Here is a 24,670-nt window from a genome sequence, read left to right as displayed (position 1 = left end):
GCGTTATTATGAACCCCACTACTTTTCTGAAGCATGACCGTGTTTATAATTATTCTCACTGCCTAAGTGGTAGACAAAAGTTCCGCACTGCAGCTTTAACTTTCATTTCAGTCCGATATTGAGAGGGCATGCTATAAGAAACAACACATTTGTTTACCGTCATGTACAGCAGTACCAAAAAGGTGAAGGTAGTAATACTGTTAACATATTTCCACCTAGGGTGTGCGTACCTTGATGAGAGCAGCACAGAAGGGTTTGAGGACGCTCTTGGGCAGTGTGGCCTGTGTGCAGTGTCTGAAGGAGCGGGCCAGAAACAGAGAGGCCTGCTGCTTAATGGAGGGATTCTTATTGTCCATCACAGCCAGGATGTCCTCCGACAGGTTCTGAAGAGTGGTCTGGAAAAAAATGATGTCATATTAAATCAATACATTACAAGTTGTCAAATAATAACGTCCAAAAATTTGTTTTAAGGGCCAAGTGATATCAAACATAACTTAAGATCCTTTGTAAATGTGTAGGACTGTTTTCTTCATATCTGCATGCATATAGACATATGCATCAGAGGCTCCTTCCACTGAATTATTTTATTAAGCTGTACAATATAGTTTGTCAATGTCTTTTGGGTTGTTATGGGAAGTGAGGCTCTCCCGTGTGTAGAAAAGTAACGTAAGCGACAGCTGCCGCTGACACAGTGTGATGCACATGCTTTTCCATGTAGTGAAGCTACAGTAGTCAGTGTGTTATGTTCGCTGCAAAGACAAACTAAATCACCCGATTAATGCAACGTAATCACGACGTCTCCCGGCCATTTTTCACCGCAGAAAGCTGCTACCAGCCAGGCTAAAGCTACCATAGTTAACCTAAAGAAACTAGGCGTCTGTCCCAACTAACGTTATGCTTCGGAGCTGTGACACTGGAAACGTAACAGCAGTCCGTTTCTGATATAACGTCATTTACACTGATTTAACTGCTCTTGGTCACACAGTTTGTTGTAAGAGTGTGACATGCAGGCTCTGCATGCACAGCAAAACAACAATCATGATACATTTTAATCAATTTATCAAAACAACCAAAGCAGGCCCCGCTAGTCGACCACAGCCTGACATTTAGAGGAAGCAACATGCATGCATTATTAATATTCCCTTTAGCCTGGATTGATATATGAATACAATGGTGTCATGTCAGTCAACCAGTGTATTTCTTCCTAATTTCCCTCTCCAAAATCACTTCAGAAGAGTAATCACATTGCTTACTTGCTTTGGTTTTTGTAAAGCATTAAAGTTCAACAAAGACTGGTTCACATAAGAACATTTCCTTTTTTATTTTCTTTGTAGATGCACTCCCCTACAAAATCACCCCAGTAGTTGAGAATGAGTTAGTATTTCTAAATAGGGCTATTTATGTCCTCTTGTAAAAAGTCCTTTTTTCATATCGCAATATATATCGCAGGGGGAAAAAAATATCGCAATGTAAGTTTTTTCCCGCCTAGTTGTGCGCCAAACCAAAAAGACAGGAAACTGTTTTTATACTATTATTACACGACACTCAAAAGCAGAATTTGGCAGAGTTGCAGACTTGGAGAAATCCCACAGAACCAGAGTTTTTTTTAATATTCAGGCTGTGAAACAGGTTGCCGTTGCTTTGTTTTTCATGATTTGCTAAACTCTAAGATGGCTAGGGAACTTTCTTGCTGACTTTTTAGGGCTTTATGTCGACCAAAGAGTAAGGGAGAAAGCTATATGAGACATGCAATAATACAGTCAAAAATATTTGACTTTCGATTAAATAAAAGCATGTCAACAAACTTCACGTTGGCACTTAAGAGATTCTTTTTTTCCAGTGTGTCCCTTAGTGAAATTGAGTTTGTTCAAAAGGCTTAATGAGACACACAAGAAAATATACATTTTCTAACTCATCGCTCCATTCACTTTGATGATGTCAGAGTAGATAGGAAAGATAGATATTTACGCAGATACATCTTCAGGAAGGAAAACAGTGTAACAAGGGTACCACTTATAAACAGATGAGAGAGGCTTTGTTCAGAGTTTTCACATAATGGAATGTAACATATTCACAGCAGTAGCAACCAGAACAAAAACAAACAAACATGAAAATAACAAAGCAAAAACATCCCAGACATAGTCAAAGGGGAAGTACAGATAACAAGGAGTACAGATTTTCAGCCCGACGTTCAGGCCCGTTTAACAGGGGTACACATCCAAACGAAGCACCACACCCCAGTGGTGGAAAGAGATCGAGGAGCATTATCACCGACTGTGTTCTGGCCTTTTTCTCAAAAGCTTGTTTTCGTCACAGTAGCTAGATCCTCCATTACGGTTGCTCTTCAACTTTTGATTGGATGATTCAAGAAAGTCAAATTATGAACTATACTTACAGTGAGGAAGATGGCATCAATAGCCTCCTGCAGGGCCTGGACAACCTGAGGCTTCTTCTCCTTGAACTTCTCCAGAATAGTGGGAACCACCTAAATACACACAGTGTTTTACTTTAGTGGTTATCAATGAGTTTGAAACATGGAATAGTACTGTCATTCAATTGTCGTTTCACAGGACCAGTGTCGGTAACTGACTGAATTCATGTCCTGAATGTGGCATTACCTCTCCTTTTTATATACAAATATATATTAGGGCATTTTCCTTTATTTAGAACAGCTGAAGAAAGACAGGAAAATGGGAGAGAGAGCGGAGGATGACATGCAGCAAAGGGTCTTCGGTCGGATTTGAACCCAGGCCGCTGCCAAGGACTGAGCCTACATGGGACGCACGCTCTACCAGTTGAGCTAGAGGATGCCCTGTATGATTTCATTTTTAAGTTCAAAGCTCCAGGGTATATGCAGGAATCCTGTAGTTGGAATACCTTTTAAAAAAGACCTTTTTAAGACCCTTTCCATAACTTTTAAGACCTCCTCGCCACTTCCAGTCCTAACCGGTTACATCAGCAACACACTAGGGCTGCACGAAGAGAAAAAATAAATAAAATTTTTATATTATTTATATATATATATATATATATATATATATATATATATATATATATATATTATATATATATATATATATATATATATATATATATATACACACACACACACACACACACACACACAGGCTGTCAAAATAACACGTTAATTTCTATTAATTAATCTGAGAAAAAAATAACGCGTTGCAAAAAAATAACGCAGATTAATCCATTCCATATTGACGTTTGACCCAGAGCCGTTCTAGCCACCATTGGACTGTAAAATGAAGGAGGGAGACGAGAATGTTCTGCTTGGATTATTAATTGGAACATTTACTTGTAAAAATCTTCTTCCTGCCAACCCTGGCTACCGAAATCTGGTGCCACTGATATGTCTGCACTTCTCTCTGATGCTCTAAAACACAAACACCGCTGCATGTGACGCTAGTTAACACTATACTCAACAGAAGCTAACGTTAGCCTACCGCTAGCTAGTAGCTGGATTAAACACGGTTAAAATGCTGACAGCTAACGCTAAACGGTGTAAAGTGTGACTGTGTTTTACTGTAGAGGATTCAACACCGGGATGTAACAATCTGTAGCTGCCGTCGGAGAAACAACACAGACGGTGCGTTCAATGAAACTGGTAAACTACAGCCTCGTGGTGCATTTGAAGTTATTGTAAATGTCCTTTTCCCACCTGATGGTTCAACAGAAATTTACTACTGAAATTAGTTATTGTTATACATTATTATTAAATCATTTAATTTTGACCATATGGCCTTAGCAATAAACAAGGCGTTCTTTAATGTCACCAATTGTTGTTTAGTACCCTTTTTTTTTTCCCTTCATTTCTTTTTTTACTTTCTTAAAAAGTATCGGTTCAGGCACCGTTAATTATGTATGCGATTAATTAATCAGAGTATGTAATTAGATTACATTTTTCAGCCCTAATACACACACACACAATATTGTGCAGCCATATTGAGATATGTAAAACAGAATCAGGCATACGTGTGTCTTTATGAATCTGACGAAAATAATGCACATTTCTGTCTATACAGTTTTAGTAGGGAATACAGAGTTGTATGTATCTGGCCCCTGCCGTCTACATCCTATTGCAATTTTGTGGCTAGCATGTGGGACCAGACAGCGCTGATGTGCCAATAATACCGAACAGCTTCACAGAAATGAAAACAACCCCACTCTTTTCGGTGCTAATACAAACCTTTGCCACGACGTTTTGAGACACTCAAAACGTTACACACAAAAAGTAGCAAAATTGCTGTCAGAATATTCATTCATTCACATTCCTTCAACTTACTTGTCCTGCATATGTTCCAAACTTCTTCCTGAGACCAGAGGCCAGTGCAGCCAGACATTTAGCTGCCACCGTCACCAGCATCACATTGGCATCTTTTCCCACAACCTGAAACATAAAACCAGTGAGCGCACTATGTAGAGTCACCAGATCGCCCTAAACCCAAGTCTTGTTAGAGCCCTGGTACCATAAGATGACCCTGATTATAAGACAACCTGCCCACTTTCAAGACAAAATAAATAAATAAATAAATAAAAATACTTTTTGAAGACCAAATCCTGTTTTATAAAAGAAAATCATTTTATTTGAAAAGAATTCTAATAAAAACACATTGAATAAAAACAAGGTAGGCTGTTGTTTTTAACATCTTTAGGTAAAATAATATTTTCAATATCTTTTTAGATGAAAGAGTCCCATTTAAATTAACGGTAACTATTTCCAAGGCCTTCAGCTGAATGACTGCTCTGGTAATGGGCGTCCCATCATTCCGTTTTTCGGTCACGTAATCACACACTCTCCTGTCAATCTCTTAGAAGCGGCCGCTTTGAGGACCACGGTAAGATTTTCTCGGGCCGTTTGCATTTTTAGACGGTGTTTCATCTCCAGGACAACGCCTCCTTGTACTTCCGTTCTAACTTCCGACTTTTTTTTGTAGCTGGATGCATCATTTGTTGCGTCTAAATATGAATGTGGATAACGTTAGTGATAGTGAGATGCTTGCTACAGTTACACTTCTAGTGATGAATCGGCACATTTTATTTCTCCGAGTCACGGCTTTGTTCCAACGCCGCTGGGCGCTCTCTCTCTCTCTTCAGTCTCTCTCTTCAGTCTCTCTTGACCATATAACGTTACCGTGCTTTCGGGCGGTTGTTGAGGCGCCGTCTAAAACTCTGCCATGTCGACCAGCTGTTTGTAACATTAAAATGAAATGGTTTATGGATCATTTCATTTCTATAGTTTATAGCTGACTTTACCAGCTGACTTCTCTATTGGCTGTTGAAACAGGTGACGTCCATTACGTTCTGAAACCAGCCTCTGCGACTTGAACAGCTGAAAGTCTAGACCCTAAATATAAGACGACCCCACTGTTTCCAGGAGAAAGAAAGACTTCTTATATTCGGACCAATACTCTTTAACCTAACTCCAGAGAAGACCGCCTAACTGAAAACATGACAAGTACTTCAGTCTTTACCTTCTTCAGAGCTCTGACAAGGTCTCCATAGTCTCCATTCTCTAGTTTGGGGTTCTTTGTCAGAGCCTCTATAGCCTCCAGAGCTTCTTTCCTCTCCTGCCACTTTTTAGCTTCCTGCAGAAACAGAGAGAGCAAGGACACATACTTCAACATTTAGTGTTACATCACATAGAAAAGCTTAATTACAGATGGGGTTGGGTCAGTGGTAGAGCAGGCGCACATATACTGAGAGGTTTATGCCTCGATGCAGAGGTCCAGGGTTCGAATCCCACCTGTGACAAATTTCCTGCGTGTCTTCCCCCCTCTCTCACCTAGCTGTCCTGTCAAAAATGAAAGGCGGAAAAGCCCAAAAAAAAAGGTTTTGAAAGGGTTTTTTGAGAAGTCGACGTTCGTAGGGCTTGCACGATACGCTTCGTCCCGATTTGATTCTTTCAAGATACAATTTCAACCAAATTGTCCAAAAAGAAGTTGGATGCATGGATGTACCCGGTACTATGTTCTTCCCAGGTGAAATTAATGATTACTTCCATTGAATTTTGGGTGTTTTATTCAAATTCTTAGCATTTGAAAAAGCCCTAACCCTAAAAATAAAGTTTTAAAACAGTATCCTGACTTAACTTTGACAAAAAAAACAAAACAAAAAAACACGTCTGTGATTCTCAACATCCTCTGATCTTAACTAGTAGTCAAAGTAATTCAGAATTTCTGCTTTTTTGAAACTTAAAAATTAGGGATATAATTAGAGATGCACCGATTACAACTTTCTAGGCCGATTCCGATTTCATTTTTTCTAACCTCTTTACAGCACACACAAATATTTATTTTCTATCTTTTCTTTAATAGAAGATTTTGCACAGAACATTTTGAACAGATAATGGATCACTATAAACTAGAACTATATAAATTACTCCTGGTGTGGGGAAATTCACACACATCTAAAGTTGTGTTATGGAAGAACCATTTCCTTCTTTTCACATCCAATATCCAACAAAAAAAAAAATGATTTTGGTTTTTGGTGTCGTCCCTCCATGCCCTACTTTTTCCTTGCAGATGTTACATACTGCAAACTTCTGCACACACGCTGAAGAATTTCCAAACAGCTGACATGTTGCAGGTTAATTCACGAGGCTCCCCACGTGTGAAAATAGCGTGGACACGCGCTTCACACCGGGTACGCATGACACACGGCGGAAAAGTTGAGAGAAAGGAAAAGGAGACTGTGCTGTCGCGTCCGTGTGTGCGTGCGTCCTTGAAAACTGTAACTCGTATAACTTATGTTGTCAGTCAATTGTAGCATTGACCGGCATGAAATCGGCATATGTCAGACTGACCTGCCGGTCATGGCCGAGCACGTGAAAACCGGCCAATTCCGGTCACCGGCCGGTCTATCGGTGCATCTCTAGATATGTCATTTAAATTCTAATAATTCTTAAAAAAAGAAAGGAAAAAGCGACAAAAACGTTGGGAAAAGTTCACCAGATTCACATTTTGACCAGGAAGGACAACAAGTCTATGGCTGCAGGAAGACAACACAAGGGGTAAAGAAGTACATAACATGTAGGTTCTGCATGAATTGCTTTGGGTCCGTTTTGCTGGAAACGGAAAGGATGTAAGTATGCGGTACGGAACAAACTTGAATTATTGGTAAAAATAGATAAATAAAAAACAGTGTCTAGGGAGAAGAATCAATTTTAAAAATCCTCGCAAAAGAATCACGATGCATACGATTTTCAGTTTTTTCACCCACCCCTAATAGTTAGAAACACGTACTATTTTGTCGTAGAAGTCTTTGGGCATCTTGGACAGAATCTCCACGGCTTCCAGCAGTTCATAAGGATCCACTGCTGCCACTGTTTCCTCCTCATCATCTCCTGAAAGAAGAACATGAAAAAGAGATGGCACCCGATTGACAGCGACTCTACAACATCAAAGAAAAGCGTTTATAAAATCGGTTAGCAGTTTGCTACCTAGCTAAACCTACCATCAGACTGGTCTCCAGTGTGGGCTTGTTGCTGTTCAAACTTGGCCTTCAAGTCCTGCTGTGAGCGCAAGAACCTGGTCTGCTTGGGAGGAGATGAAGGCAGCTTCACCCACTCCTCCTCCAGCTCCTTCAGCTGCAGGGACAGAGAACAAACAAGCATTGTTTAGTTTAACTTGATTCTGAAACCTGAACACTAAAAAAGGTGTGCGAGTATGTGCAGTAGGGATGTCCCGATCAGCTTTCGGCCGATCAGATACTTGTATTTGCTCAGATAATAGAGCTGCACATCGTTTTTTTTTTTGTTTACAAAAATAACTAAGTACGCAAAGTAACTAAAATACATCTAAGGCCCCGTTTACACGAATACGCTCGCGGGTGAAAACGTAAAAAATATTTTAGCAGATGTGCCTTTCGTTTAGACGGCGACAGCGTTTTTGGGGCTCAAAAACACATAAAAGTCAAACCACCCTCCAGAGTGGAAATCTTAAAAACGCTCCACCGTCACGTTCCCATCTAAAGGGTAAAAACGCACTGTGCAAGTGTGTGTGTCGCTTGTGTGTGCGCGCACACACTTTTGCATCACCATATGCACGCAGATCCCCCAGAACGCTCGTCTAAACGTGGAATAAAAAGTGAGAACGCTACGCCACTTTTACATATACACACACGTAACTTGTTAATTTAGCAAGTGAGTCTTTTCCCTCAACACCAAAACAATTCTCTCCCAGCAAACCCCCAACCAAAGAATAAACAGTTTTAAGTTCCGCGTTGGACAACAAAAACTAAACTTAGTGACGCCTCTTGCGCTTAATAATCAATCTTTGATTTTCTTCTCGGGTGTCAATGTTGACAGCCTGAAAGCGCCATCTCCTGGTGAAATCACGGAAGAAGTGTGGAGAATTGGAGTAATCCGCTTCTGTGAAAAAAACGGGTGACTAAGAAAGACAGACTTTTTTTTTTTTTTTTTACTGGTTGCCAAGGGCTGGCAAGCGACGAGACACTATGAACGGATACTGGTGAGTGGCTGCGCCATTTTGGTTTGAAAGTGCCGGCATTCAGGCAGTCTGCGTGTGATCAAAGGCAGCGATCACTACAAGTGGATGTACATGATCGGAGTGAGGTAAACGGGGTGAATGCCGATCCTCGATAAGCTTTTATTAAAAAATAAAAAAACGGCTCCGATCCGATACTGTAATCGGGACATCCCAAATGTGCAGTGATGAGTGTGTCCCACCTGTACAGAGGTTATATTTTGCAGTGGTGGTCTCAGAGCATCCCGGATCCATTTGTAGATCTCTACAGCAAGCAGCTTGACTTCGTCTCTTACCGCCTTCTCCCTGGACTCAAACTGCTTGGATAAAATCTTCACTATTGGTTTCAAAGTGATGATCTTGGATCCAAACTCACTAGGGAAAGATGACGACAGACAGAGAGGTGACAAATGGCTAGTGTTAATGACAAGAGAAAGAAGACTGCTCTTTTGACAAGCAATAATCAAATGGATATAAACAGCTTTCGTTAGGGAGGGGGTCAAATGTTGGTGCTTTTCTACAGGGTCACTGCACTGCCCTATCCAAGGAGACAAACTGTACTGGGAAAACGGCTACAACATTAAAATGATGAACTGATATCAGACATATGCAATATTCTTGTCAATTCCACTAAAGAAAAATTTGACCGAAAAACCTATGGCTGAATAATAGGCTGAGAAAATGAAAGTACAACATTGTGTTACACCAGGACAGAACTGTACCATTGACAAATATCTTATCAGTACGTTACGTTTACATTATTTTACATCCAGGTAAAATAATATAGTTTGCTGCATTCATCTTTAATGTTTTGCAGTGAAAAATAAACACCACATTAACATCACCATTTGAACTCATGTGACTCAAGGTAAGATGACAAACAAGCCTATTTTCCAAACATCAGACCGTTTATTCTCAACTGTATTTTGACTTTAGTATTATATTTTAATGAGTGAACTACATTTTACACACGCTAAAAATGTATCTGTACTAGAGGTGCAATGGTCATGAATCAATACAAGAGCAGCCTACTTCCTTGTTTGTCTACTGCTGCAATGAAACGCTTGGTTACGTTGTAACCTTGGTTCCCTGAGTAAAGACTATTTTTCCAGTCATATTTCTTAATTGAAGTTTTATTTAAAATAGTGTTCAAATCTTATCTCGTGAACCCAATCTCGTGTGCCGAGTGTCTCGTCACACCCCTATTCTGTACCGGTCCCTTGTTAACACCAGCCAAAAGCAATTTGATGTAGCCTCTAGCTACAATATTGTGTGGTTGTTTGATTGTTGTTATTGTCTACCTAGTTTGCTATTATTAACTGCATGGAAATGAAAAAGCAAAAGACAACATACATGTAATAACATTGGGGATGGTCGCTTTACATCTGCATTTAATGATAAAGAAAGCTACTAGAACTGTTAAAGATAATATATGTGCTCTACATAGCATATCTTTAAAAAAAAAAAAAAAAAAAATGTAGACAACCTTAATTTGAACTAGTCCCCAATGCGTTTACATTAAGGGTTTCTTAGTGTGGTCATTCTAACCCGGGAAAGCAGCACTGACCTGAGAGCCTTCCTGAGTGTCTCGATGCAGGACACCACAATCTTGGGGTTCTTGTTGTCCACTCCTTTGAGCAGCTCGTCTTGAACCACCTCAGCCTTCTCTATCTCGATGTACATCAGACAGATGTCTGTGCCTAGCTCCTTAGCGCGGGCCTTTGGCTGGTTGAACACTTTGGTCACCACGCCAGACACCACCTCACCTGCTGTCCTGTAGCAAAGGGCATTGACAAAAACCCAGCCTGTCAGAACCACACTGCCTGGACATCGTCATGTGCATAATCTTATGAACAGGGTTGCCTTGCATGGACTTTTAGGGTCAGTAAAAAAAGAAAGAAAGAAAAATAAAGCATCGATGCATCACCTAAAGGATGAAATGTGACATTTTAAATGATTGGGTGCGAATGAGTGAACAGCATGCCCCAACCAACGTTGCCCCCAGATGATATTCTTGTTGGAACTACTACTTACTTGCCAGCTACATGGGCATTCTCAATGAAGGCCAGGGCAGCCTCCAGACCTTTAAGCTGAGCCACAGCATTAGAGTCAGTGACAAACTTCTTTATCAGTCCCAGGTACTTCCCCCACTCTGGACTCTTCTCATCCCCTATCTTCTGGAACAACTTCAGAGCTTCTTCATAACCATTCAGACGGGCTTTCCACACCTAAAGAGCAATGGTCACAGAGAACAGGGTGAAGGACAGAAAACTGTAGGCTATACAAAGTCAACACAAAACTAGATATTCATGGATAGGTTTATCTTTCTTGAAAAAGGAGACGGAGAAGCATGACTACGCAGACACACAAACGTCTTTCCAGTTCCTAGTGGGGAGATGGAGGCCTGTGTGCTGACATCGACAGACCAAATGCAAATTAGTCTGGAACCTCTCAGTTAATTTTCCATTTCCAAGGGGTGTTACCACGGGGTCGTAGACCAAAATGCCTCTGCATGCAATTGGATAGACCTAGAGCCAATCAGAGCAACGAAACATGCTACGTAGCCAGGGTTTACGTTAGCCGGCATAATCAGGGATAGGCGCTAATATTTTTAAGCACTGGCGCCAGAGGTCAAAAATGGAGAATCCCAAAATTGAAAATGAAATCTCTTCTCACAGAAAATATCCAAATAGTTGAATATTCAGGTACAGCCCTACTCTGTACTATGTGAAATATGTCCTAGTAATACAGTTAAGAGTATTTTTAATCCCCGTTTTACCTCTTCAGAAGTATTTATATTGACATTTTAAGAACAAACTAACTGTGAGCTTTGCTTAAAATTATACCATGTAAATTTGAGGCCATACTGCCCAGGCCTATACTGGACTGTATAAAGCAGTCTGACAAGCAGCCATTCAGGAGCCTGACGCAAAGGCATTGTTTGAGACAAGGCAAAACCAAACACTATAAATAACCAATAATCATATGGCATCGGTTCCTGATTAGATGCTTACAGTACATTGTATTAGAACTGACATCCTGCTCGTTTGGTTTACAGGGTACTAGGAAGACTTGGATTAGATGTGTGTATTAGTTTAATCCCACACTCAAAGCCTTTTGGGGATAAGGATCCAATAAACAAGGTAAGCAAGTCTGTATTGCAAGAAAGATTACCAGGTGGGTGAGACATTTCCTGTCAGTAATTGACTTAAAGGAATTATTGTTAAAATGAGCAAATGAAACGGAAGTGAACTACAGAGAATTTCATTGAGGACAAACGTCAGTCAGAGAGTCACCTTGTGTTCACATTTCTGGTCGATGGGAAGCTTTATCCACTCGCTATCATCCCCCATGGTGGCCGCTCGGGGGTGGGCTTCCCCAAAAGGTACTCAACTGGAAAACAGCATTATTGACACAAAATGACAGTCGGTGCGTTTCATGTGTGGTTTACTGCTGGGGGGGAATAAGTGAACACTAACATGTATCACAGAAATCTTGGTGTCTGGCTTAAAAACAAAAACCCAAATTAAAAATCAGAAAACAAATGGCTTTTCAGCTGCAGCCGTCGCACTCGCACCTCATCTTGGGACATTCAACAACACTAGGACTGCACAGGAGTAAAATACACTGTAATAATAATAATAATAATAATAATAACCATCGTGTTGAGACAAACACAAATACACACAACTGGCCCAGCATTTACTGCATTTTCCAAATTGCCACGGGGGTGCAGCTTAATACACAACATATTCTGCTGCTGTAATAGAAGACTTCCTATTCACCGATCTGCAGCATGTACGTAATGTAGATCAGTGGTTTTCAAACTATGTCAAGTGATTTAAAAAGGAAAAGTGGAACATAAAAGCAACGTCCATATTGTTGAAACAAGCAAACACAGGGATTTCTACTAGAGCCCAACCCATAATGGATTTTTTGAGGCCAACATCATTACTTGAGAATAAAAGGCTCTGGTTAAGTTGCTGTTACAGTCTATTTAATCTCAAGTCCTGTAATAATGCTTTACCAAAAAAAATAATAGTCAATAAAAGAGTTTGTGTAAAGTGATTTCTTCAGTTGCAATGTCACCAACTTACTGACATGCAACTCACTTTCACTTGAAAGCTTAAGCATGCGATTGTCTAATGCACATTCAGGGAGGGGCTATGGGTTCATATTTCATATTGATCCAACCCCAGTCTGATAAACATTCTAAAGACATCACTCACATCTCAGCAAAAAACTGTCAGCTTAGAGCCTAGTCTTACACATAAGCAATGCAAACTTAGAGACTTTTTTGCTCCAAATAGTTTAATCGGCATATTGATCTACAATAGTATCCTTAAAAGTTCTCAACACTTGCTACAAACGTGTGACACAAACTTTTTGGAAGACCTTTTAAATGGAAAAAACACCTAACTTCATAAAAAATATATGCTAATTTAAATGTGACCGTGGTTATTTATTAAGGCAGGTGCACAGGTGACTTGATACCCTCTTAAGAGTCATTGCGTCACACTCAAAGACTGCATGCATCTTATACCACCAAACAACACATCCTTAAAAAAAACATTTCAATTTAGGACATGTTTGTTATTGTTAAGCCACCATGGTTCACTAACACCCAACCTGAAAGTTCCTGTAAAAAAGAATCCTTGTTATTGACAGTGTGCCATTTTGCTCATGTTGCTTACATACACAATCTAAACTATGGGTGGGTGTACACAATCTAAGAAAACTCATTAGTAATGTGGATATGATGTCCAAGCAGGCAAAATATTCATGTTCACTCCACTTTGATACAACAACAATCTAGCTAGTTCACGCCACATTTACGTTGGACTACAATAACATTAACGTTATAAGCAAAACCACAGACGACAACTTTCCACATATATCTGCTATATCACCCAGCTGTAGCTAATTAATCCCAATTATACATCGTGTTTCCCAAGTAGGACAGTTAACGATGTGAGCGTGCATGAGGGAGGTGGCAGTAAACCGCCAGAATTCTGACTGAAATTTTGAACTGCATAAAGAATGAACACAGGGGGGCTTCAGGAGGGCGTGCAATCAGAAACCAGCCTGCACCATTAAATATACCCATTCACAATCAATTAGGTTAGCAACCGCTTGCAAACTGTGCCACCATCTAGCTAACCATTCCACTGGTTGTTGTCACCCATTTTAAAAAAAGTCTATGGGTGTCACCAATGCTGTTTCCAGTTTACTTAGATTGGGACTGGTCACCATATTATCTAGCTGTCGTTAGTTAGTAACTTAGCTAACGTAAGTCAGATGAGCGCCATTAACTAGCGAACTTAGCAACGACTGTGGCAGTTGCTAGGTTAGCACGTTAACCCGCTCATTCTGGTTAAAGTAGCTAACGTTACAGCAAAAAAATACAAGCAGCTCACACAAGCTACATATGTGTCGTCAAACATATGTAGCTTGTTAGCATATGTAGTATAAACGTATTACGTTTAGCAGGTGTTCATAACTAGCTAAACCTTATTGATTGCTAGCGGTGGTAACCGCCGTTAGCTGCTTAGAAACAAGGCTATGAGCTAACCTCCTTCACCAACCGCCACACAGCCAGGCCTAACAACGCAGTTCACAACGACAGCTGCAGTAACACAACAACCTAGCATGCTAGCTCAGACTAAAATACGAGATTTAACTAAAATGAGAAAATAATTGTATATCGCTGGGATACCTGTTTGCGTCTCTAGGAAACAATACGATCCTGGCTGCCCAGTTAGATGGGGATGATAATGGGATCACTAGTGTAGAGAGAAGCTCAGCCGAGCTTTACAAGCGTTGCCAGTGCCGCCCAGAAGACAACATCCGGTTCTAAATAAAACTGACAGCTAGAAAGTTTCTCGATTAATACAAAGTATCGAATTAATTAACATATATTGTGTAGTAGAAAACGTAACGTTAAGCAAATCAACATTGCGGGATACAGTTTCGTTTGTTTATGTCTTTCTGTGCAACTGAGACATTTTGCGCTCTTATTTTAACGGCACCAATTTCCGGTCCTATCACTGCTGCCTATGTCAAACTTGTTGCAGCTTTTTGAAATGCCTCCAAGGGCGGAGAGACAGAGGAGGGGCGGAGACCGGCACCACCCTGACTACAAACATCCCTCTTGTGTTTAATCATAGACTTTGTATAACGTCTCACTGCATTACACATTAATTACAGACTAGTAAACAGCAGTACACCCCACATTATGTTGGATCCACATTACACATTTACGCATTATACAGTTTACTCCTTAGGGCGTTCCTATTTGTCAATAGACAAAGCCATTGATTGGTTGCATTTGAACTATGGCCCGCCCCCAAAGAATAACATTTCTTTTCGGATTGGACCACCACGTGCATTGCTTATCATTGGAAGAGATTTGATTAGCTGCTCTAAAATTAAGCCATTCCTGTAACTATAAAAATATTTCCATGGTTCAGATGAAATGATTTGGTTGCAAAGGAGGCTATATAAAATAAAAATAAAATATAACATTGATGGTAGGAAGAGAGGAAAGGATGGTGGTTTTTACAAAGGTGTGAAGGAAAATGAGGTGTGTTGGAAGGAATAGGAGAGATGAGACAGTAATATTAACACACTGGACAAAACAGTACACTATTCAAAATAGGTAAACATAATACAGGTAGTAGATGTGACAAGAAGAAACAGTAGAGCATGTTATACTATATTGTTAGAAATATGAGGAAGAAAGAAGGCAGAATATCAAAAGAGTTCCGAAACATGTGTTATTGATTACTATTAAAGTATCCTAGACACATGATGTAATATGAATATTGTAAATACCAGACATTCTGATCCACACAGTTGGTGGGCGGTAATGTTCTCTTAATACATCCATGGGTAATGCACCAAATTGTTGTTGCCAACCGCCAATAAACCACAAAGAAGAAGAAGAAGAAGAAGAAGAAGAAGAAGAAGAAGAAGAAGAAGAAGAAGAAGAAATTGATTAATTTCATGTATTGCCTTTACACCTATTTGACTAGTCTGCAGGTTGTTCATCTAAGTACATATTTTTTACAACAACAAACGTATAGATCAATACACAAGCTACTCAATTACTGAAAACATATTGATTTAAATATAGCAGCACAGGACACAGACAGACTCTTTTCTAAGACACAGATTATACAGAGGCTTACCACTCAAGTAGAGAAAGCCATTTTAGTTTTTTTGAATTAAATAGGCATTACATTCAACCTTCTCTACCAGCAACACTCCAAGAGATTTTATGCAAAATATTAGTGCCTGATTGTGCAGAGTGTAAATTAGAGAAATGTAATAAAGCACTGCAGGAGAACAACACTAAAATGGAAAGTCAGGACAGTACCGCAGAGAGATATTTTGAAAGCTCACACAAGTCAGATAGAGGAAATGAACAGTGATGTAAATGGTGATTTGCTCTCGTTTGCCCACTATGTTGAGCAGGCAAGTGTGGGTTTGCTTCGAAGAGAAGTACTGTTGTACTTGATATAAGAAAGACAAAACATATTGCAAGCAAACCTGGATATGAGGCTGTATAACAAGCATTTCACTGACTGATAAGCATAAAAACACAAACAAGGTATTTAAGTGAAAAACAACACGTTTCAATTTCATGATTTCGACACTTCAATTTATTATTATTATTATTATTATTATTATTGCCCCAAAGATAATGCTCATTTTATAATAAAGCCACACTGAAAGTCACGCATAAAATAATAATAATAATAATAATAATAATAATAATAATAATACTTTTTATTTTTATTTTTGTGTAGAAAATAGCAAAGGAACCTTTGCGTGCTGTAATGTTCGGGGGGCATTTCATTTATGTAACTCACAACATCCTGCTGTTTCCATGGAAGCCCACCATGTTAGGACCTATGGTTAGGAGCAGCAGTCAGTGCAATAATAGCTAGCAAAATCCCAAGGCTACAGAAATTACATGTATTAAATTCTGTACATAGCTAGCTAGATAGTTTGCCCAGCAGAGCTACACACACGCCAAGTGTATTCATGTTAATTTCAACATTATCTCCTGAAAGGGCGACCAGAATGAACCGTTTTAATTCCACCGTCCCGGATGACGAGTACCTTGGTAGGTTATGTGTTAGCTGTGCAGTGCTAGCTAACAGTTGAGCTCTTTAGCTAACGCATTTTTTGGTGTATATTTTAATGTAACAGTCGTCTAGCTAATCATCGCTCTGTCACGTCAGTATATCGTCAATTAATTTATTGAAACTATCAACTAAGCTGGTATCGTTTTTAAGTCTGTCTTTGTATCCGTACGTGTGTGATTGTGTATTTATTTCTCTCACAGCGGACAGTAATGTGTTGTTCTACCTGAGTGATGCAGTGACCCAGCTGCTGGAACATAAAGAGGAGTACACCCAGTTCGGGGTGATCCGTTACTTTGCAGAATAGTATGTTACACTGAACACATCACAGTCAGTCACGTATAGGTAGGGTTGTTCTGTAGATCTGGAAAGCAGAAAACGTTTTGACTGATGGCTACAAACATATTTAAATTACATATCTCCACAAATATGCCATTGGAAAAGGCATATTCTAAAGTAGTGCTAATATATGATCATTTGTTTACCAAACAATTGCCCACAATTGTACATCTTAACACACTTCTGTGTATAAAAGCCTTTTCCTTTGCAAATGTCTGTAATGCAGAAAGCCAGTGAGACAGTTTCACGCTTTTGTGCTGAATGTACAGTATGCAGTGAATATAATCTATAGTGAGACGTGTCTACACAGTCTACTGTCATCCTATCCTAGCTGAGATGGTTGATGGAGGTAAACACAAGTTAGTGCATCTTGTGTACGATCTTTAACTGACTGATGACAGGACTTTTGAGGTTTATTTTTGCGTCTTTTTTTGTAATTTGTGTGTGTGTGTGTGTGTGTGTGTGTGTGTGTGTGTGTGTGTGTGTGTGTTTGTAGTTTCAGCAGCGTAAAGAACAGTAACCACGTGCTCTTCCGAGAGTATAACTACATCAGGGCCACTCCTCATAACAGAGCCTCCTTCATCAGAGTCTTCTGGAGATGCTACAGACAGATTGGCAAGAATGGAGGTGAGTGAGTGAGTAATTAGAATGGAAACGTTTTCTGTTTCGGTTATAGTTAGATTGTAATAGTCATTACATAATTGTCCCTTTCTCTATATAATGCTAGGTTTATGTTATAAGACTCACATTGCAAAGTCCTAGTTATTACAGACTGTTACGTGAATTATTAATAGGAAGTCACGTCAGTAGTCATTAGTAGTAGTAGTCAAATTAGTTTCCAAATATTAATTCATTTACTTACAAAAACCCATTTGGCTAGACTGGTTGGTTTGACTGTCTTTAACATTTAAATCAGTGCTTCACTGTTGTATATGCTGTACTGTAACTAAAGTTAGTTTTATTCTCTTGTTGTATTCCAGACTTACTGTCCATGCTGGAGTACAGGTCGCTGCTGCAGTTATTGTGTCCAGACTTCCCTTTGGAGATATTGCAGAGTGCAGCCAGGTCAGTACACAAACAGACAACACACTACACCCATCCCTTTCAATACATTTTTTTTTTTTATTTCAACTCTTTTGAACAGGATTTCTTTGTACTGTTGTTTGCTAATCCTGAGAGGTTACACCTTTGTTTGTTTGGTTACCACAACTTTAACATTGCATGCTGTGAAAGTCTGTTCAGTTACCTATGAGGATTAGTATGAGGTACATACTGTAGAGCAAATAGGATGTTCATTAGTGCAGTATTAAAAGTACAGTGCAGTCTTCATCATGTAGTTACATTGTATATACTGTACATGACAGTGCTATATGTTACAACAGGCCTAACAAGAAAATATAATCTTTCAGTCACTGTGTGAGGGATGTTCTCTCCTCATGCCCTTCACATTTAAAGACCAATATTTTTACCAGCTTTTACTTTGTATGTGTTTTGAAATCCAACGCAGACAGACTATAGGCAGCGCTTTTTATAGTCATGGCACGTGTCGAATGTATGATTTATAGTGTCGCAACCATGCAAAATGCAGTCATACTTTACAGGTGTGTAGATCCAAATCACGGCAGAATATCGAAATGCGTGTGGTTGGGAAAGGGTGCTGTAATGGTACCGTTAACATTAAACAGGCTAACGTTAGCTAACTGTTAACGCTAACAAGCTAACAAACACTTAACAACAACATTAATAAACAAAGTCGCTAGCAAGCTTACCATTCCTCGTTGCAGCTGCAGCTGTCCTGAAGTCAGGGGCTGGCTCTGCTCTGCGTTTTCCTGGTGTTTGCTATCTTTATGTAATGTTAAAAAAATTGCAGCAGTGGACAGTCAATCTCACCCTGCTCTGTAACTGGGTTATTTGGTATTACACCTGAGTATACCACCTTGAAAGGATCAGCAAATAAATATAATAAGATATGGGGACCTTTCTTAGATTATTAGATTAGATTCGGGACTACAGGTGAAAATGAGCATTTATGCTATAACCTGGCTCATTTACAGTCTGTACAGAAATGTTAGATTGTTCATTAATGTGCACTGTCCCGAATAAATAAAATTAAAAAAAAAAAAAAATGATGTTAGGGAACAAATCACATTGCCTGACTCCCAGTAGAATGAGTAGAGACATGCTTTATATTTGATTTATTTATTTTATTTTACTTATTTGTGGATATGTATGGAAGTTCCGTAATGTATGAGGCAGTAGTGTTAACCATACTGCAGTGATGGTTTTGTAGACAGTGGTCACTCCCTTACCTTTGTGTGTGATCATCCTTTTTCTGTTCTTCTTTTTTTATTTTATTTTTTATTTTTATTGTATTAGTGTTTGTTAGTGGTGTCAATACGTTCAATGTAAGAATGTCTCCTTGAAATGAACAACCTGTCATGGCCATGTTAAATTGCAATAATAATGATAATAAAGAAAATAAAGAACAAACACACACATACTTTACGCCCCTGGCCTGAAAACCGTGCAAGATACAATCACGAACCTTTCCAGTGGTGTAATTTACATAAAAACGAAGGCCGAGTTTGAAAATGAGGTACAAGCAAGGGCTCCGGAAGTAGGATGGTAGGAAGTAGGGAAGTGGGCCCTCACCCGTGGCATCGCGACCGGTGTGATCCTCTCTAGTTAAATGTATTTTCATGTTGCACACTCCTCCGATTCTTTGGTTCTTAAGCGCATACTGGTTTTTCTTTGACATGTGTTACTTCTTAAATTGTTGGGTCCCTTAACGACCAGTACACCACTGGACTTAACTGGTTGATAGAAGACGGGTGTAAACTGTTGTTATCTGCTTTTCTTTTCTTGTCCTGTAGAATTGTTCTAATGGACGACGCCATCGACTGTCTGATGTCTTTCTCTGATTTCCTTTATACCTTCCAGCTACAGTTCTACTACCAAGGTACAATAGAAACTACTGTTTCATGTTGGCAGTTCACTCAGTGTGGCTGTAAATGTTTGTTAACATGGGTGTGTTAATCACTGGCATATTTCTCAATAGAAAACACATTCAAAACATTTCTATGTTCAGATATCAGATATGAAAATAAGAACAGAATCCTATTAACTACCAATATTGAGGGTGGAATCATCTTATCAGAAGTGGACAATATGGAGTTATATCACATTTATATCTAATAATGAATTTATGATGAAAGGCAATGTTAGCAGTCTAATCCCATTTCCAACCAAAAGCTGAATAAAACCGAATTTAACCCACGGACTTCCAACTGCCCGTAATCCTGTGTGTCTGTAGAGTTCCTGGACAGCGTGCTGGTGATCTACCAGGATCTCTTAGCAGGGAAGAGTCCTAACACCGTCATCGTCCCCACGTCCACCTCCATCGAGCAGCTCCCCTCTGCCGCTGCCGAGGAGAACGACAAGGAGGAGGAGGAGGAGCAGCAGCAGGACGGAGTGGAACCGTCCACTCTGGCTCAGTGTATAGATGCCTTCTGTGACAGGTTCAAGCACAGGTAAAACACACATTCCAGTCCTCACTCACTGGGACCAGACATCCTCTAGAGACTTGCTATTATTATTATTTTTTTTTTTTAACAATGTTTTTCTAATTTCCATTGCAAATACAATTTTCAACAACCTTGAAATCATACGTGACAAATACAAACCAATAGATTGATTGTATATGACGACAAGTGGGGAAATTTCCTATTTCATGGAACGCACATAACCATTCTATTCATACTACTATCATAACACATGATTATAACTAGACAAAAAGGTGCTAACTAAACTTCCCAGAAGGCTACTGAAAAGTTGAAAGTTCACCTTCAGGGGCACCAGTGGCTGTGGCCCAGCACTCATCTATGCAGCAGCTGAACACAAATTGGACTGGTGGTGTTTAGCACTAATTGTAGCACTTATTTGTTCTTGTGTGTGGTGTGTGTGTGGTGTGTGTGTGTGTGTGTGTGTGTGTGTGTGTGTGTGTGTGTTTTAGCTGACTTTTTTGTATCTGTGTGAAGTTATCCTCCCAGGTCCTGTATGAGGGAAGTACTGGAACAGTTTAACAAAGTGTCTTACTACAGCTTCCTAATGGGCCTGGCTAAACATGAGACCATCAACCAAACTATAGGTAGGTTTAACATTACTCATTAATCTACTACTACTTCTACCACTACTGCATATAAAATGTTACAATTACATGTGTATGATTTGTGTAAAGGCGTACACAGTTTGCTTTATGATTACACCCATTCAGATATCACACATGACTTGTATACATTACTACATACCAGAGCTGTGAGACATGCTTGAGCATTGACTTGGTGGCTCGTAAATATTGAAAAATGTGCACTGGCGCCACGAAGAGAAGCCGAACACCGTTTTCTATTTACTGGCCTGATCTATGTTGGACCCTGTATTATTTTGGTGGGTTTTAGTGTTAAGCCCAGTTCATTCTCCATAGCAACTACTCTGTGTACGTCCGTTCTAACCTCCGACTTTCATGCTTTTTTTGTAGCTGGATTTAATTTGTAGCGTCTAAATATGAATGTGGATAACGTGCTAGTGAGATGCTTGCTACAGTTGCATTTCTAGTGATGAATTGGCAAAAACATTTTTATTTCTCTGATTCGCGGCTTTGTTCTAGGCGCTCTCTCTCTTCAGTCATTCTCTAGCTCGCTCGACCACATTACGGTGCTCCCGGAAATTGTTAATAAATAATACGGTGCCAAGAAAAATAAAGTGAACCCTTTTGAGTTGACTACATTTATGCATAAATCCATAAAATGCGGTCTGATCGTGTCTTATCGCTACAGCTCCTGGATTTGTCAACACAAGTGACCCCTTTTACATTACACCAAATAATTAGATTCAATACACATTCATGGAATATCCATTAATACTGCTTAAAAGAAGTTGCATCTTCTCTTTCGTCCCTCTTTCTGCAGGAGCATTACCCAGCAAGGCAGAGTTGCTCATTGACCCAGAGATGGACCAGGAGCTAGACAAACTGTGAGAGCATGCACACACACACACACACACACACACACACACACACACACACACACACACACACACACACACACACACACACACACACACACACACACACACACACACACACACACACACACACACCCCTGTATCAACAATCACATACAGAATACTGTATACTGCACATGATGACTAGCATAACAAGCCAGTATATTTTATCATGCTTTTTTTTCTGGCCTTTTGCTGTATTCCCATTTTGTTTTCCTCATATCCTTCTATTGTTGGACTGCATTTATATTGCGCTTTTCTAGTCTTAGCGACCACTCAAAGCTGTCAGGTTAGCAGTGATTTTACCCAAAAGCAGATCGGTCCAGGAGTGTGAGTTAAGCAGCTCAGAAGCAGGTCCGAAATGTGCAAACAGACGGAGTTGGCAGGTGCGGGAGGGGGAAAGAGTCCAGGTAGGTTCCGGCACGGAGAATGGCTGGCTGGTGGACTTGAATGTCGGTCTTGATCCGAAAAAATGGTGAACTGGATGGTGTGGGATGGCGGCGGCGACTCCGGGACCGAGATCTGGGATTCCTCGACTAAGAAAGAGAGGCAAACAGTCAGTGGCAGACAAACACTCAGGCAAGAGTTTTCAGATAGCAACAGGATGGTATCAAACACGATATATGCTGGTAGCGGGTAACATACACGATCTGGCGGCGAATGGATGTCTTCAAGTACTGCCTAGACGAGCGGATGAGGTACAGGTGTGGTGAAAGGATTCAGCGCAGGTGTGTGGAGAACCAAGGCCAGGCACGCCCCCAAACGACTGAGAGGGACAGAGGAAGACGCACAAACACAGAATAGACAGAACACACACCAAGCATACTACAGATAAAGACAAACGAAAAACAAACACAATCACTTACATACAAGTGTCACGGCCGGGGATTCGTGACAAAAGCGCTTCACACTACACTGACTCATCTCTGATACACTGGCGGCTGAGGCTATGACATAAGGTGCCACGTGCTCAATAGATCAACATTCACACACCGATGGCAGTTCGGGAGCAATAAGGACACATGGATCCCTGGTGGTTTCAATTGGTAGCAACCGTAGACGACTGCTCTACGTCCTGAGCCACGGCCGCCCCGTCTTCCTGTCTTTTTTTGCTTTCTTTTTTCCTCTCTTCCATCTTCTCTTAATGTCTCTTTCCTTGTCCCGTGCTGCCCAGAATTGCCCAGATCTCAGTGAGTCCTGGCAGCAACAGCAGTGGCAGTGCAGTGGGGGGGCTGAAGGAGGTGCAGAGGAAGGCCTCCCCCAGAAGGAACATCCACCACAGGAGGAAGATGGAGGTGGAAAGTGATGGTTCCACGGAAGAGACCGACTCCTCTGAAAACTGAGCTCTAACCTTTCAACAGTCTGTGACATGTCACCTTCCACAGTGTGGTACACATGGGCATTATTTGCTATGTAAATGCATAGGCGTAAATCGGGGGGGGGTCAGGACCTACCCCCCCCCCCCCCTAAAATCCTTAAAAAAACAAGCTGTGTATTGTAAATAATGTAGTAATATATAATTAAAAGTAAGTGTGTAAGTAGTAAAATAATACAAATGGGGAAAAAATTGCGTTTTAAATTTCAAAACATCTTGAGCTTCCTTGTCTCACAGTGGTTTGGTCCACTGTCTCCTACACACACACAAATACATTGTCCATTGGGAGCAGCACCTTTTAAGAGAGATGGCGCTGGGTGGGAGAGAGCAATATTTTAAGTTTAAATCCCTTCAGTAACATTAGTTGTGGAACTCCAGTAAGTAGACAAGGCTATTTTATTCACTTTAAACATCGGATGAAATCGGTTAAACTAATGAAGTAGTTTTAGGTACTGTACCGTAAGTGAGCTGCTCCTTTTATTTAGCAAAACAAGGCAGGTTAAATTGCTGGTTTTACAGAGCGACTGGAATAACAGATAGAAACCTCATATTAGTCATATTATTGACTGTAAATGCTTGATTTTTCATAAAAAGCTGCACTTGATGTTAGCAAACCAACCTTACTGATTAGCTTTTCATCACACTCTGTGGATGAAAATAAGTCCTACTTTGACTGCAATGACAGACACGTGTCCTCGATGTTTTTCAATCTGTTGTGTTGACCATGTTAATGAACAGGGACTCTAAACACAATGACAGGAAATTCTGAAGGAATGTTTCTTCCTCTACCTGCCTGTTCATAACCTACTCAGTGAACAGCTCAAGCATAAACTGTATTTACAGTGTACTAAAGTTATTTATTACCTTTTTATTGGTGAAAAGAATGACATGAAGCTTCATATGCGAATGTGATATGGCACAAATGAATATAATCACTCATTCTGAATAATAAAGATGTAACTGTGAATCCTGATCTGGATGATTTCTGTTGGTCACTCCTAACTGATATCTGACCCTGAGATATGTTATTGTGGTTTGAATAGGATCTTCAAGTAACTTAGTATTGCACTTCTATTAAGTTAGGGGCCATACAAGAGACGATAAAAAAAACAATGTGGTAAAAATTGATGCAGCAGAGTCCAAGATATCCTGACTTTTAGTCCCTGGTATGGGTCACACTCCAAAAACACTGGATCCTACATTTCCCCTAATGCAGTCAAAAACATGTTTCGTTAGACCGACCT

General features: G+C 40.0%; 2 protein-coding genes across 3 annotated transcripts in view; one reads left to right on the top strand and one right to left on the bottom strand.

Moving 5' to 3' along the window:
- Positions 1 to 14,333, bottom strand: part of ckap5 (cytoskeleton associated protein 5) — a 52,884-nt gene extending 38,551 nt beyond the window's left edge. For both annotated transcript variants that reach the window (XM_078257683.1, XM_078257684.1), the window contains exons 1-11: positions 14,221 to 14,333; positions 11,801 to 11,897; positions 10,539 to 10,732; positions 10,072 to 10,278; positions 8,708 to 8,879; positions 7,474 to 7,606; positions 7,263 to 7,363; positions 5,493 to 5,606; positions 4,304 to 4,408; positions 2,396 to 2,485; positions 231 to 395 (exon numbers count right to left, since the gene is read on the bottom strand). In XM_078257683.1, the coding sequence (XP_078113809.1) occupies positions 231 to 395; positions 2,396 to 2,485; positions 4,304 to 4,408; positions 5,493 to 5,606; positions 7,263 to 7,363; positions 7,474 to 7,606; positions 8,708 to 8,879; positions 10,072 to 10,278; positions 10,539 to 10,732; positions 11,801 to 11,857 (1,338 nt within the window). In that variant the 5' untranslated portion in view covers positions 11,858 to 11,897; positions 14,221 to 14,333. The remainder of the gene's footprint in view (positions 1 to 230; positions 396 to 2,395; positions 2,486 to 4,303; positions 4,409 to 5,492; positions 5,607 to 7,262; positions 7,364 to 7,473; positions 7,607 to 8,707; positions 8,880 to 10,071; positions 10,279 to 10,538; positions 10,733 to 11,800; positions 11,898 to 14,220) is intronic.
- Positions 14,334 to 16,382: 2,049 nt separating this feature from the next.
- On the top strand, positions 16,383 to 24,393 carry cstpp1 (centriolar satellite-associated tubulin polyglutamylase complex regulator 1). Its single transcript, XM_078257681.1, has 9 exons — positions 16,383 to 16,635; positions 16,858 to 16,960; positions 17,490 to 17,620; positions 17,974 to 18,058; positions 19,867 to 19,952; positions 20,307 to 20,523; positions 21,031 to 21,140; positions 21,958 to 22,021; positions 23,226 to 24,393. The coding sequence occupies exons 1-9, from the start codon at positions 16,554 to 16,556 to the stop codon at positions 23,392 to 23,394; spliced, it is 1,047 nt and encodes a 348-aa protein (XP_078113807.1). The 5' UTR covers positions 16,383 to 16,553; the 3' UTR covers positions 23,395 to 24,393.
- The last annotated feature ends 277 nt before the right edge of the window (positions 24,394 to 24,670 follow it).

This window comes from Sander vitreus, chromosome 8 (genome assembly GCF_031162955.1).
Source record: "Sander vitreus isolate 19-12246 chromosome 8, sanVit1, whole genome shotgun sequence".
In the NCBI taxonomy this organism is placed as follows: domain Eukaryota; kingdom Metazoa; phylum Chordata; class Actinopteri; order Perciformes; family Percidae; genus Sander; species Sander vitreus.
The sequence above is the reverse complement of the archived record's forward strand: the minus strand, read 5'-3'. Positions and strand labels throughout refer to the sequence as shown.

Coding starts and splice junctions, on each gene's coding strand:
- cstpp1 (XM_078257681.1), top strand. CDS start 16,554: ATGTTAATTTCAACATTATCTCCTGAAAGGGCGACCAGAATGAACCGT. Junction 17,621..17,973: donor ACAGATTGGCAAGAATGGAG/GTGAGTGAGTGA, acceptor GTTGTATTCCAG/ACTTACTGTCCATGCTGGAG. Junction 20,524..21,030: donor TGTGACAGGTTCAAGCACAG/GTAAAACACACA, acceptor ATCTGTGTGAAG/TTATCCTCCCAGGTCCTGTA.